At 48.2% G+C, this 13,642-nt stretch overlaps 1 protein-coding gene across 2 annotated transcripts in view; it reads right to left on the reverse strand.

Annotated features, from left to right (window-relative positions):
* LUC7L (LUC7 like) overlaps positions 1-13,642 on the reverse strand; it is a 32,373-nt gene that overhangs the window by 3,461 nt on the left and 15,270 nt on the right. For both annotated transcript variants that reach the window (XM_010800792.4, NM_001080301.1), the window contains 4 exon segments: positions 9,747-9,857; positions 8,624-8,767; positions 5,127-5,303; positions 2,760-2,848 (listed from right to left, as the gene is read on the reverse strand). In XM_010800792.4, coding sequence (XP_010799094.2) covers positions 2,760-2,848; positions 5,127-5,303; positions 8,624-8,767; positions 9,747-9,857 — 521 coding nt within the window.

Consider the following 13,642-nt stretch of genomic DNA (forward strand, 5'->3'; position numbering starts at 1 on the left):
TGAATGGGAGAAAGTATCTACAAATCAAGAAACTGCCAAGAGGCATTTATCCAAAATATGAAAAGAACTCACACAACTCTAAATGGAAGGGGGAAAAAAAAAGATTAAAAAATGGGCAGAGGACCTGAACAAACATTTTGCCAAAGAAGACATACAAAGGCCAACAGGCACATGAAAAATTGCTCCACAACTTTATCCATCAAGGAAACACAAAACAAACCATGATGGGCTGTCAGTACACATCTGTCAGAGTGCTATCACCAAATGACAAGAAACACAGGTGCTGGTGAGGATGTGGAGAAAAGCCAAGTACTGGGGGTGGGAATGTAAACTGGTGCAGCCATCATGAAAAACAGGATAGAGGCATCTCAAAAATTAAAATGGAACAAAAATTAAAATTACAATATGATCCAGCAATTCCAATTCTGGATATTCACTTGATGGAAATTAAATCACTATTTTGATCAGATCAGATCAGATCAGTCGCTCAGTCATGTCCGACTCTTTGCGACCCCATGAATCGCAGCACGCCAGGCCTCCCTGTCCATCACCAACTCCTGGAGTTCACTCAGACTCACAGCCATTGAGTCACTGATGCCATCCAGCCATCTCATCCTCTGTCGTCCCCTTCTCCTCTTGCCCTCAATCCCTCCCAGCATCAGAGTCTTTTCCATTGAGTCAACTCTTCGCTTGAGGTGGCCAAAGTACTGGAGTTTCAGCTTTAGCATCATTCCTTCCAAAGAAATCCCAGGGCTGATCTCCTTCAGAATGGACTGGTTGGATCTCCTTGCAGTCCAAGGGACTCTCAAGAGTCTTCTCCAACACCACAGTTCAAAAGCATCAATTCTTCGGCGCTCAGCCTTCTTCACAATCCAACTCTCACATCCATACATGACCACAGGAAAAACCACAGCCTTGACTAGATGGACCTTTGTTGGCAAAGTAATGTCTCTGCTTTTGAATATGCTATCTAGGTTGGTCGTAACTTTCCTTCCAAGGAGCAAGCGTCTTTTAATTTCATGGCTGCAGTCATCATCTGCAGTGATTCTGGAGCCCAGAAAAATAAAGTCTGACACTGTTTCCACATCTGTTTCCCATGAAGTGATGAGACCGGATGCCGTGATCTTCGTTTTCTGAATGTTGAGCTTTAAGCCAACTTTTTCACTCTCCACTTTCACTTTCATCAAGAGGCGCTTTTAGTTCCTCTTCACTTTCTGCCATAAGGGTGGTGTCATCTGCATATCTGAGGTTATTGATACTTCTCCCGGCAATCTTGATTCCAGCTTGTGTTTCTTCCAGTCCAGCGTTTCTCATGATGTACTCTGAGTATAAGTTAAATAAACAGGGTGACAATATACAGCCTTGACGAACTCCTTTTCCTATTTGGAACCAGTCTGTTGTTCCATGTCCAGTTCTAATTGTTGCTTCCTGACCTGCATACAAATTTCTCAAGAGGCAGATCATGTGGTCTGGTATTCCCATCTCTTTCAGAATTTTCCACAGTTTATTGTGATCCACACAGTCAAAGGTTTTGGCATAGTCAATAAAACAGAAATAGATGTTTTTCTGGAACTCTCTTGCTTTTTCCATGATCCAGCGGATGTTGGCAATTTGATCTCTGTTTCCTCTGCCTTTTCACTTGATGGAAATTAAATCACTATTTTGAAGATACTTACAACTCCGTGGTCACTGCATTATTTACAATAGCTCAGACACAGGAAAATCTAAGTGTCCGATGATAGACAGACCGATAAACATGATGTAGTTGTATATATACAGTGGCATGTTATTCAGTTAAAAAAAGAAGGAATTCTGCCATTTGCAACAACACAGATGGACCTTGAGAGCACTACGTTAAGTAAAATAAGTCAGTCAGGAAAAGATAAATGCTGTATGAGTTCAGTTTATGTGGAATAGAAGAGAGCCAAACTTACAGATACATAGAGCAGACTGGTGGTGCTAGAGGTAGGAAAACGAGGGTGGGCAAAGGCGGGAGGATGGAGACAGGTGATGACAACGTCGCAGAATGGTGCTGTGCGGCCAAGAGCACGCCCGCTGCGGGGGCCAAGGACCCGCGCACAGAGCCCACCCCGCGACGGCGGTCACCTGTGTGAAAAGACCCTCGTGTCTGTACTTAATATTTTTATACTGTTCCAGTCTCTTTATAATCAACATGTTACATAATTAAAATAATGAAAAACAAAAGTTAGCAAGTTGTTCACAAAGGAATCCCTCCAGGCGTCTGTGTGCCCAACATAGAGCCTGGCTACTCTGGGCTCCAGACACTGCCCTGAACTCTGACCAGACCCACCACCCCTACCTGGCTGCTCTCAGGCTTCCCAGCCCTAACACGGTCAGAACCACCTCCCCTCCCAAAACTCCGCTCCCAGGCTCCCCTCCTCTGTCACCATCAGCGGCCACTCCAGGCCAGCTCCACTCCCGCTCTGCACAGCTCACACCGTCCGCTAGCAGATGCTATCAGCTCTGCCCCCAGAGCACACAGCTCGTCCCTGGCCCCTCCTGGGCCTGGACCCTCCCAGCCACTCACGTTCTCCTTGTTCCCACCCAACGAGCCTCAGCCCTTGGCCCACTCGAGCCCGTCCCTGGTGGATCCCGCCATAGGGCTTGCGCTGGGCAGGAATCTTTTTGCTCCTTTTCATGGCCACCAGGTACCTGGCAGACCTCAAGTGTCACAGGCAACAGCAAGACTGCCAAGTACATGGGGTGTCCTTGGGATGGGGGGCTGTCCTCAGGCTCACCTTCTGCTCAGCCGCTCCTCCCGCTCTCTCTCCTCTCGCCTCCTCAGCCGATCCTGATTTCTCTTCTCCTGCTTCTCAGCCACAGTTTTCTAAATAAAACGGAAAACTGGGAAGATGAGAGAGGCACATACACACTAGGGTGTGAACAGTGCTGAACAAAGAACGTTTACATGACCTCAGTACTGGCGATTTAAGAACCTTAGGGAAATTCAGGGAACAGGAACACAATTCTTTTTATTAACAAAACCTCTTAACAGAAAATACATGGAATAAAAACTGTTTTATGAATTCAGTGACAAACTACTAACAGGTGCTGTACTTCTAAGTTACAAAAAGTTTATCATATGACTTCAAATCAATCAAGAAAGTTAAGGTTTTTACCCAAAGAAGACTCCACAAACTTTATGTGAAGGAGAACATGTGTATTTGATCAAGCACATCTTGCTTAGGGGAGCCAAGCTACCCAGCCTTGTTGCCGCCTGTCCTGGGGATGGGTTGTAGTGGACATGGAGGGAGGGAGGAGCACAGGAGATGGCCTGGAGACCCTGCCACTGGAGCACCCCAAAACCCACTTGGAGCCTTTCACACCATCTCATGCTGCTGAGAAGGCCTCCTCACCTCCCCCTGGGGAGGGGGAGGTATCCAGAGCCACAAGACAATGTCCAAGAGGGAGTGCAGCATGACCTAAAATATCAGCGCTGACAAAAGCCAGGCCCCCAGGAAGAAAGGGCACGGCTGGGGGTGCGTGTGTGTGTCTGCGTGTGACCTCAAAGCATCTGGGCCCAGGCTCTCCTATGCAGCTCCTCTAGCTCTGCCCTCTGACGTCATACATCCAACACTGGGAGCAGGACACAAGGACGCTGTCCCAGCACCTCGGTCTCCACACACACCCTGTCCAAGAACCGGGCTGGGGCTAGCATCAGCTCCTCCCCAAACCCTCCCCACTCCCTGAAACATTAGGTCCCCCCACAGGCAAGTCCTCACTCTTCTCCGCCTCCCTCCGCCGCGTCCATCTAGGTCCAGAACCTGCAGGTGTGCACACCGCCGGGACCACTGAGTGAAGCCCTCTCCAAACTGGGCACAGAGCTCCTACTCTCCTCATAGTTAAGAGGTGCACTTCCAAGCAACCTTTTCTGCTGATAGTGTAATAGCTATTTATTGAAATCTGCAACTTGGCTGTATTGTTCTATCAACTATATACTGCTCATAACCACAATGACAAAATACGACTTTTAGATAAGTGAATACTTAAGTTCTGAAGATTTCAGCAAAAAAAGTTTCAATGTATGCTGATGTAAAAAAAAAAAAAAAGACTTTCAGGTATAAGAAACATTAGGGCAAAATTCTGGGGTGTTATGGAATGGAATGACAATTTAAAGGAAAATAGGAATATAAGGAGTAGATTTTTTATGAAGATGGTAGCTGTCACCAAATTGTTATTTATACTATATTAGCTACATGGAATATATGCTTATACTTTATACCATAAACTTATAAAAAAATTTCCAACTTAAAACCATGTGACAGAAAGTATCACTTTTCAGAATTCCCCTGGAAGCACAGGAGATGCTCAAGACCAGTGGTGAGCCTGCCAACCGGCTCCCTCTCCAGTCTGAGCGCACACCACCTCCAGGGACCCTCCCTGGGCATAAGGGCGCCCGCCACCCACTGCCCATTCCTGGGGCCACACGTGGCCAGGCCTTGACTGTCAAGGTGGCCTACAGTTAGGGGCCACATGTCTGTCCTTCCAGATTTCGGGCTTCTGGAAGAAAGGCCTGCATATTTCCCAGCATCCTAGTACACAGCCAGGGAGGTTTCATCAGTCTGAAAACAATTCAGCTTATCCCAAAGTTGCTTAACTTTCCTTCTCAGCATTCCATATGCAGGACGCTGAATGCTGTAATCTAACCCAGGAAAACAAGGAGCCCCGAGGAGGGGACAGAGGCATCCAGCCGTGGGGCAGGGCCACCAGAAAAAGTCCCGTCACCTTCTTATGCTTCTAGCCTGACCACATTCCACAGGTCCACCCTCGCCCGAAGAGAAAAACCACAGGCTACTGGCTCTCTCTCACCTCCAAAGAGGTGTTTCCAGAGGGGTGCACGAGTTCTCTGTACCTGGGATGAATTCTGCCATTGCTCTCTGTAAACAAGGGGTAGTAGACTAAACAAACATCCCAGGCCCTGCTGGATTCTGAGATCTCAGGGAACACAACAATGACACCCGAGTAGCTCACTGTAAAGCTAAAGTATAAAACCAAGGCCTGATACCTCCACCAACAAAAAAAGAACACAAGGTTTGCTACAAGCAGAGACATGAAGACGATCACGATTTCGCAGGCTTCTTCAGAAACACAGCACATTAACATACCCTTAACTGATCGAGCTTCTCACGGATCTGAATGAATCCCAAGTGTAACTTGCCCCCGAAGTGGTCTGCAAGACGACGGTCATTGTCATGGAGGCCAAGGTAGGCCGAACAGACCTCACAGACACGAAGCTTCTGTTGCTGAAAACTGGACGCAGGCATGGAATTTCTGTATTCTTCCTGGAGAGCAGGAAAAGAGTGATCCAAGTGAGGTTAACTCAAATGCCACTGTCCACTCAACCCCTAAAGTGGGAAGTACATGAAGGGAGGTGACTTTTATTTTTAGCTGCCCAGCTTGCGGGACTTTAATCCACAGACTAGAGACTGAACCCCACAGCCTGGCAGTGAAGTGCCAAGTACTAACCACTGAACCACCAGGAAATTCCCTAAAGATGATTTCAAAATACATAAACCTGAATCGTTTACAAAGCTTCAGATTCTTGTAATTAAATTATAATTTAATTTCAATAAATTGTAATTAAATTGTAATCCAATTTAAACTGTTTATTTAAGAGATGAACTAAGAGTCATGATTTCAAAGCAGTGAGGGATATTCAGAACACTGAGACACACAGGAGACTGTGTGCTAAAGGCCAGCGGGGAAAGGGAGTCCCTGCGATGGCGGAGAGCTCTGTGAAGACCAGACTACAGGCTCCTCACAGCGCCCCTAATCACACCAGACATGGTGGAGCTCTGTTAAGATCAGACTGACTACAGCGCCCCTATCACACCAGACAGACGGGCAAAACACAGAGCATCCAGAGTCTGCCCCGGTGCTCAGGAATGCCCAATGCAGCCCTGAAACCTAAAATCTGGAAGGAGAAACACGCCAGACATCTCTTCAAACGAGTAAGTGTGCCTAAGGGAACAGAACAAAGCGCACGCACATACATATACCCCCTACCCCGGCCCAGCAGCCAGTACGGTCTGAGTCTCATCACAGGAAGACACTGTGCCTCAAAGGAAAACACACAAATACAAAAGAAAACGACCCAGGACACAGTGAAGGCTGCCTGTGCTCAAATTAACACACACCTTCAAAATCTAGGTTGAGGGATGCATTTCAACATTTGTCCTTAAAGGGAAGACAATGTAATAATCTTCCATTAATTCATACATTCAAAACATTCCCTAAAAAATGCAAGTTAAAATAAGACATCATGTCACTCACTAGACTGACGGAGACACAGAACACCGGGCCCTCCCATACCCTGAAGCTGGCGCCCGTGCAGCATGGTTACTGTGGGGGCAGCCTGTCTGTAAAGGTGGGGTTACCGGAAACATCCCTCACGTGAGCACATTGCTGGACACACAGAACCCGCCGTGAGATGAGAAACCATCAGTGACCTGGAAAACCACCCATGGACAAACAGCCATGTGCCCCTAAAATGCAGTCCCGCAGCAGTAAACAAACTGAACCCATCTGCCTGCAGCAGCCTGGAGAGCGCTGCCCGGCGATGCAAGTGGGAGGACCTGCAGCACCAATGCGGACGCCTACACGCCTGCCCAGGAATGCACATGGTTTATGAGCCCAGGTGTGCAATGAACGCACACGAACGCCCCTGGGGACAGAGCGGGAAAGACCGGGAGCTCAGATTTCCATTAGAGTGAGGCTTCTTTCCTAAAGAGTCAAACAGCTTAACAAGAAACACTAAATGTGGTGGGTGAGAGTTATCTGAGATAATATTCTACACCTTTCAGTAGTTTTGAAATTACGAATCCCATCCTCTCATATCCTTCAAAATAAATTCTACGCTGAGTGAAAAAAAAGTCAATCCCTAAGGGTTACAGACTGTGTGAATCCATTATGCAATGTTCTTAAAATGAGCAAATGCTAAGAATGGAGGGCAGACTGGTGGTCAGAGAAGTGGGTGTGCTGTGAGGGCAGCAGGCAGGACCTACGGGTGGTCAGCGGTCACTCTGTAGCTGTTCTGGGATGGGATGCTGTGTTACAGTTTTCTAAGACAGAACCACTGCGGGAATCTGGGTAAAAAGCACACAGTGCCCCTCCCGCTCCACTTCTTAGGATACCAAACAGCCTTGCCTGCCACTAAGGGCAGGGTGGGCACTACCCAGACCAGCACAGCGGAGGCCTCCCTGCTCCAAGCCACCCTGTCTTGTCTGTTTTAAGTAAGGGGGGAACTCAGGTGATAAGGAAAGGGACAGTGGCCGAAGCAAGGCGCGTGGAGTCCCCGTGTATCTGACTCCTGCTGCCCTTGGGTCTGTCTGCAGACATCCGAGTGGTGAGCCCCGCATCTACATTATTTCAAGTCTCGGATCCACCTCACAGGTTTCTGGTGTCTGCTTTGCTCCTCAAAGCAGGAAGGCTCGGCCTCAGGATTCACTAAAAGGCTACAGAGCTCCTTCCTTCCTGACCCTCTGGCCTTTCTGCTGGGTACTGTCAGCAACCCAGGGAGCCTGACTCCATATACTCAAATTTTCCCTTTAAATACACAGAGGTTTGGATCCTATGTAAGGATTCTGATGCAGGACCTGGGACTCCCCACGCACATGCCACTGCCTCAGCGGGCACTCAGCAGGATTCATGTGTTCAGCTGTCATCACTGAGCTCCACTTCGTCCCAGGTGCCACAAGGAGCCAGGGGACCAGCAACAACCAAAACCAGCCCTGCGCTGGCACGCTGCCCACTCTGCCATCGCATCTCCATCCACTATCTGAACAATCTTCTCTCTGGGTCTCAGCAAATGGCCTTCAGGATCACCCTGCCCTACCTGGACATGCCCTGCACCCCAAGTCACTCTTAAACTGAGACCTCATTTCTTTTGAGCGCCCGTCTTCATCAGAGTGAATCTTAGCCAGTGCTCACATGCATTCTGCCTGGCCCACAGGAGGAGTAAAGGTACACTCCCGGCCCTCTCTCCCTGACTCTAACCTTCCCACATTCTCGAAGTCGATCCAGGCCACCTCCACTCCAGTGGTGAGGATCTGAGAAGCAGAAAACCCAACAGAGGAAACAGTCCAGACAGTCCTGGACTCAGCTTCTGCACCACACAGCAGAGTCCTGGCCTGGCAGCCCGAGGACACCACCTGGGTGCTGCCCATACCCTGCAGGGGTCTCTCTCCTGAGGGCACAGAGTCACTAATAACCCAAGGCCTCTCTTCACAGCAACTGTAAAGCCAGTCAGGCCCCATCACATCAGCTGAACACCTTGCACGCCGGGCCCTTCCTGGAAGCAGACGGACACAGATGGGAGGTGCTCACTAACACGGACAAGTTACACTCAGGATGCACTCTACACACGGGAGTGATGCTCAGAGCTCCAAGTGCCCAGTCTGAGGCCTCAGGGGTCAAGTGAGCAGTGAAGACACAAACCCCAGGGTGGGCTGACTTGAAATTGTACCATCCTGACATTATCACTCTACTTCCAACTCCTCCTCAATATTCAAGAAAATGGAGGCATGGCTCAGTTTTAGCCCAATGGTCAGCTCTCCGAAGTTACCATGTTTTCTTCCCTCTTTAAGACATTTTCCTCACCAACCTCAGCTTCTTTTTTCTTTGCACGGACTTTCTCCACTTCCATGAGAATCTTCTGTGATTCATCCACATTTCCTTCAGCTCCCAGCTGCTCAGCTTTAGCAAGAAGCTTTCCTATTTCTTCATTCAATTCATGTACTTTTTCTGCCTGGAGAGAAAGAGACAGCCAGGTAAGACATCTAAAAACAAAAGACGAGAGCTGGGACAGAGGCTGAAGGGGTGGTGGTGTGTGTAGTTATGACTGATTTGTGCTGTTGTATGGCAAAAACCAACACAACATTGTAAAGCAATTATCCTCCAATTAAAAAAATAAAAACAAAAGATTTTTTAATGCAAAGAGTGTTTCTGTTGTTGCATTTCTGCTGTTTCACAGAGAATACACCAACAGCTGGAAACTTCACTGATGATGTGAATTCTAACAGTTACAACACCCATACTGCCACCACTGAGACCGACCGTTAAGTGTCAGACCCTAACCCGTAAGATCTCTGCACTGAATCCCAGCAGAAGCAAGAACACATGCCTGTCACTTCCACAGGCTGTAAGGCCCATCCTGTGGGCCAGCTTCCAGGACGTCACTCCGTATACCTTCCAGTACAGCTCAGCCTCCAGGTGAGGGTAACAAAATGTGTGAGCCTAAACACATACATTACTTACCCTTTAAGCAAAATGACTCATTACTGGGAGTTTCTTTTAGAAATAAACAGCACCACTGGGCTAGTTAAAAACTGTCTATCTCCTAAGAAATCCTTTTATAAAACTGAAAGGAGAAAAAAACACACTGAAGAAAACTCCACTAGAGAAAGGCAAGGCCTTCTAAATGATGTACACGCCGACTGCACCAGGTCTACCCTTTTCTTCTGTGACACAGACACACCAGAATTTAATCATTTCCCTGCTAACTTACCCCATTTCCTGTTCTGCGGAGGGATGTTAATAAAGTAACTTTACGACATATGCACAGCGCAGTGACAGGCTGCGAGCTTGGTGACGGCTTCCCTCCTTCCCTTGAACAGGCAGGGCAGTGGACACCCACTGTCCACCCCAAAATGCGCACTTGGCACTGACAGGTCCCAGCCCCGCTTTTATACCAACGACTTGAGGTGGAGGCCTCCCTCCCCGCATACCTTCGCAGAAACTTCTGCACTGATCTCCTCCTGCGTCTCTGCCAGCCGTTTCTTGGCAAGCTCCGTTCTCCGATCACACTCAGCAATGAAGGACTCCAAGTGATCCATCGCCTAGCTCAGGAGAGGCAGAGGGCTCCGGTCAGTGACCTGCCTGCAACCTCAGAGCTCATGTGTTCGATAGGAAGTGCAGTCCTGGGTTGGTTCTTAAGGCCTGTCGGTTCAGTGGGAAGATCTGCACTACTGCTAACATGTCCACAATCACATTCAATCTAGGGGCTTTGTTAAACCAAACGACCGTGCACAAGTATGGTCTTCTCATCTGATTTATCTTCAAATGTGTCAAAGAACCCCCATCCCTCAACAATTTCAAGAGATTCTAAAGGAAGTTGAAACACCTGGCATAACTGACTGTTCTGAGGGACAGGAGAGACTAGGCCGTGTTATCATGTCAGAGGCCCTCCGCTGGTGAGGCGGAGGGGTGCAGATGTACTCACTGGTCTTTGTGAGCCACGTATATATTATTCCCTCATGTTCTGAGGGTAGAGTTCCCCCTTCCACCTCAAAACAAAATAGAACAAATGTTACTTGAGCGGTGAACACGTTCAATTATGGCCTACCATCTAAAGCAGTGGGAAAACAGGTTACTACTTACCCAAAGAGATAATGGAAAAGACACTCTGAAAAGAGTTGGTGGAAAAAAATAAAAGACTAATCAATAAGTGGTCATATATGCTAAGCAGTTAACTTGCTGTAACTAGTCAAGGCCCCAACATAACTTCAGATAAACATACAAACAGGACACCCCTTTTCCAATCTCCAGGCTAGGACCAACCAGCGCTGGGCAGCAGGTCCCACGCTGCGCGTGTTACACAGACAGCAAGTGGGAGCGGGTGGCGGGATTAGACAGGGTGAGCAGAGCAAGGAAAGCCCTGGGCGCAAATGGTAATAAGGCAGATGAAAGTCAGGCCGAGGGACCAAGAAGTGATGACCTATGTCCCTGCCTCCAGATGTGGTCTGGAGAAAGCCCCCAGCAGGGATCAGCGTTGACAGTGGGATCCCCGTTTTTCAAAGGAAAGCACACTCGGGCATTGGAAGAGACAGGAAAGAGGCTCTGTGATAGCGCTACACCTGCGGTCCACCAAGGCAAACTCCCGGACTCCACACTCCTGGAGCTAAAGACCTCCTTCCTGTTATTGGTCCTCAAATATTCTCGATGAACATTTCACTATGCTCACATCAAACCATCAGGAAAGCCAGTGACCGGCATTCGTTGGCACGCATGCACTGCATTTCCTGGAAGGATGTTGAGCTGACCAGCTCTGCTGACAAGGTGGGAACTTGACAGGATCAAAGTGTAAATCAGGCACCACCCATGCTCTTGGGGACAAGGGCTCCTAACAGACCAGCCGGAGAGGCCCCAGGAGCGCCCGCGCACAGGTGCTGAGACCTGGGTACAGAGTTCCTCTACTGCCTCCCCAGAGAGCAACCTCACACCCGACATGGAACCAAGACTCCACTCATCAGGGTTTGAGTGGGCAATTCTGCCAGTGCCTTTGCCAAGCAAAGAACCACTGCACCTTACACAGAATATAAACTGCCTATGGACTCAGACATCTGACCAGCTAACAATAAAATGGTAAATTTCATAGCACAGAACAGGCAGAATGCAGAGACATCTCAACTGAATGTTCTTTAAAAGATGGCTCTGTTCTGCTGCCCCTCCTTCTCTTCAATGTGCTTCTCAATTTCATTTTGCTTCCTAAATCAAAGAGCAGGTTTAAATGATGAAAATAAAATTTACAAAGAAGGTATTCAAACCTACAAATTAAGTGCTACTGACAACCTACCACTTACTAGGAAGTCATGCACCTCTACCCTGTAATTCAGGGGTGGCGTGATGAACCACATACTGCTAGGGGGGGTTGAACTCATGGGGGTGCACAGGTCTCACTGCTGCTGAGGCTGCCCCCTGCCCCAAGACGGTGAGGTGGTCTCCCTGACCCTCCTGCCCAGCAGCATCGGCAAGCCTGAGAGGAGCCCGTGGTGCCAGCTGAACAGTCAGTGCAAACACGTGCCTTGGGACAGCCATCCAGGGCTCTCCAGGCACCAACTCCCAGATGAAGGAAAGGAAGCACAGTCTCCAGAGTCCTGAGGGACAGCGTCAGGAGGCAAGGACCCCTGTGATCTGACTCCACAGTCCCTATGCTTGGCCCTCACAGCTGAGGCAGTACTCACCAGCCCCATATATAGAAACTAGAAAAGGGCAAAGTAATCTGCCCAGGGTTGTACACGGACTCTAACCCTGGACCTAAGAGAAAGTGTGACTGCCACACTACGCACCTGTAAGACAGAGAGCAGTGGTCCCATTAGGTGAGATGATGTGTTGCTCTAGAAACCTGTTACATCTCAAAGGAAATCAACGTGGGGAAAAGGTGAACTATATTTTCACTGAATAGAGAAAAATGTTTACATCTTCCACATGCGAACAATGAACTAATGGTGCTCTGTGTGTCTGCGTCCAAGTTGAGATACTTGAGATGCATTTACACAGATGACCTACTCCTTCTCCTAAGGAACTCCTGGTATAACTCTCTCAAGAAACTAAGGCCAGGTCCTGGGGTGGTCAGGCCAAGGCTGTGCTGGACTAGAAAGAAACAATGGTGAGGTAATTTCTCCCAGGTAACCCAAGTTTTGGGTGGAGGAGCCAGCCACCAGCTCAAGTTGAGGGTCTAAGCAGGGTATACCTACACAAAGAAACACCTTTATGACAACCCTGTCAGGCCCACGAAGAAATACCTGCTTAAACCTCTCTGACTGGCAAAAACTGGAAGTTTGGTAACTCGCTCTGTTAGTGAAGACGTGAAAATGGGAACTCCCAGGTGCCGCTGGGGGCAGCACTCACCCTCTGGAGAGCATGGTGGCACTAGCCGCCAAAATGACAAAGCACAACCTTTCTGGGCAGACAGCACCGCCTCTAGGGATCTTTCCTAGACACACTCACGAGGTGCTGATGTGTACTACAGCACTATGACCATCAACAGGGGACCAGTCCTATAAAACAGAAACCCATCCTCTGGAATACTATGTCATCACAAAAAGGGCAGAGTTAACTATATGACAGGGAATAATCTGAGATATATGCTAAAAATTAAATCAAGATGAGGGAAGAGCAGACAGACAGAGCATGTGTCCAGGAGACTATTACTTGTGTTTTAAGAAAAGTGAGATACATGCCCCTCAGGTTCCACATAATCTCCAAAGGGAAGAGAAGAAACTCGAAACTCAACACCTGACTACCTCTGGGGCCAATCAGGGGGCTCAAGAGCAGAGCAGGAGACAGGCTTCACAACATACCTTTCGTATCTCAAACTCTGAGCCATGTGAACATCTTACGTGTTTTACAATTAGTGACAAGCAGCAACCCTAGTGACGTAACTGATCTAGGCAATAATCCTCACTGCTGCTGGATGCATGCGCCCCAGTCTGACGGGGGCCTGTGCAACTAGCAGCCAGGCTGCCCACGCCACTCCAGCCCACTGACATCATCCACCGAGGTGACGCGCCAACCACTGCCCAGCTCCACCTCTGCGCTACTCTGTCAAACAAAAACCTGATTCTGACCATCACACATCCAGATCTAACTTCCAGCTTACAGGAAATTTCAAATATAAGGGAAAACATATTAAAAAGACTGCATCATAAGGATACAATCAGCAAAATCCAGGATATGAGAAACATTAATTTCTTCAAACAGATGTAAAAAGACTTAGGAAGCATCCTAACGTATAGATCTTATTTTGGTATCTGAGTCAAACAAAAGACTGTAAAAAAATCCTTTTTGAGAAAATCTGGGAAATTTGAAGACTGTTAGATAAAGTTAAGAAATTATCCTTTAA

The sequence above is a fragment of the Bos taurus genome, chromosome 25 (genome assembly GCF_002263795.3).
Source record: "Bos taurus isolate L1 Dominette 01449 registration number 42190680 breed Hereford chromosome 25, ARS-UCD2.0, whole genome shotgun sequence".
Taxonomy (NCBI): Eukaryota; Metazoa; Chordata; class Mammalia; order Artiodactyla; family Bovidae; genus Bos; species Bos taurus.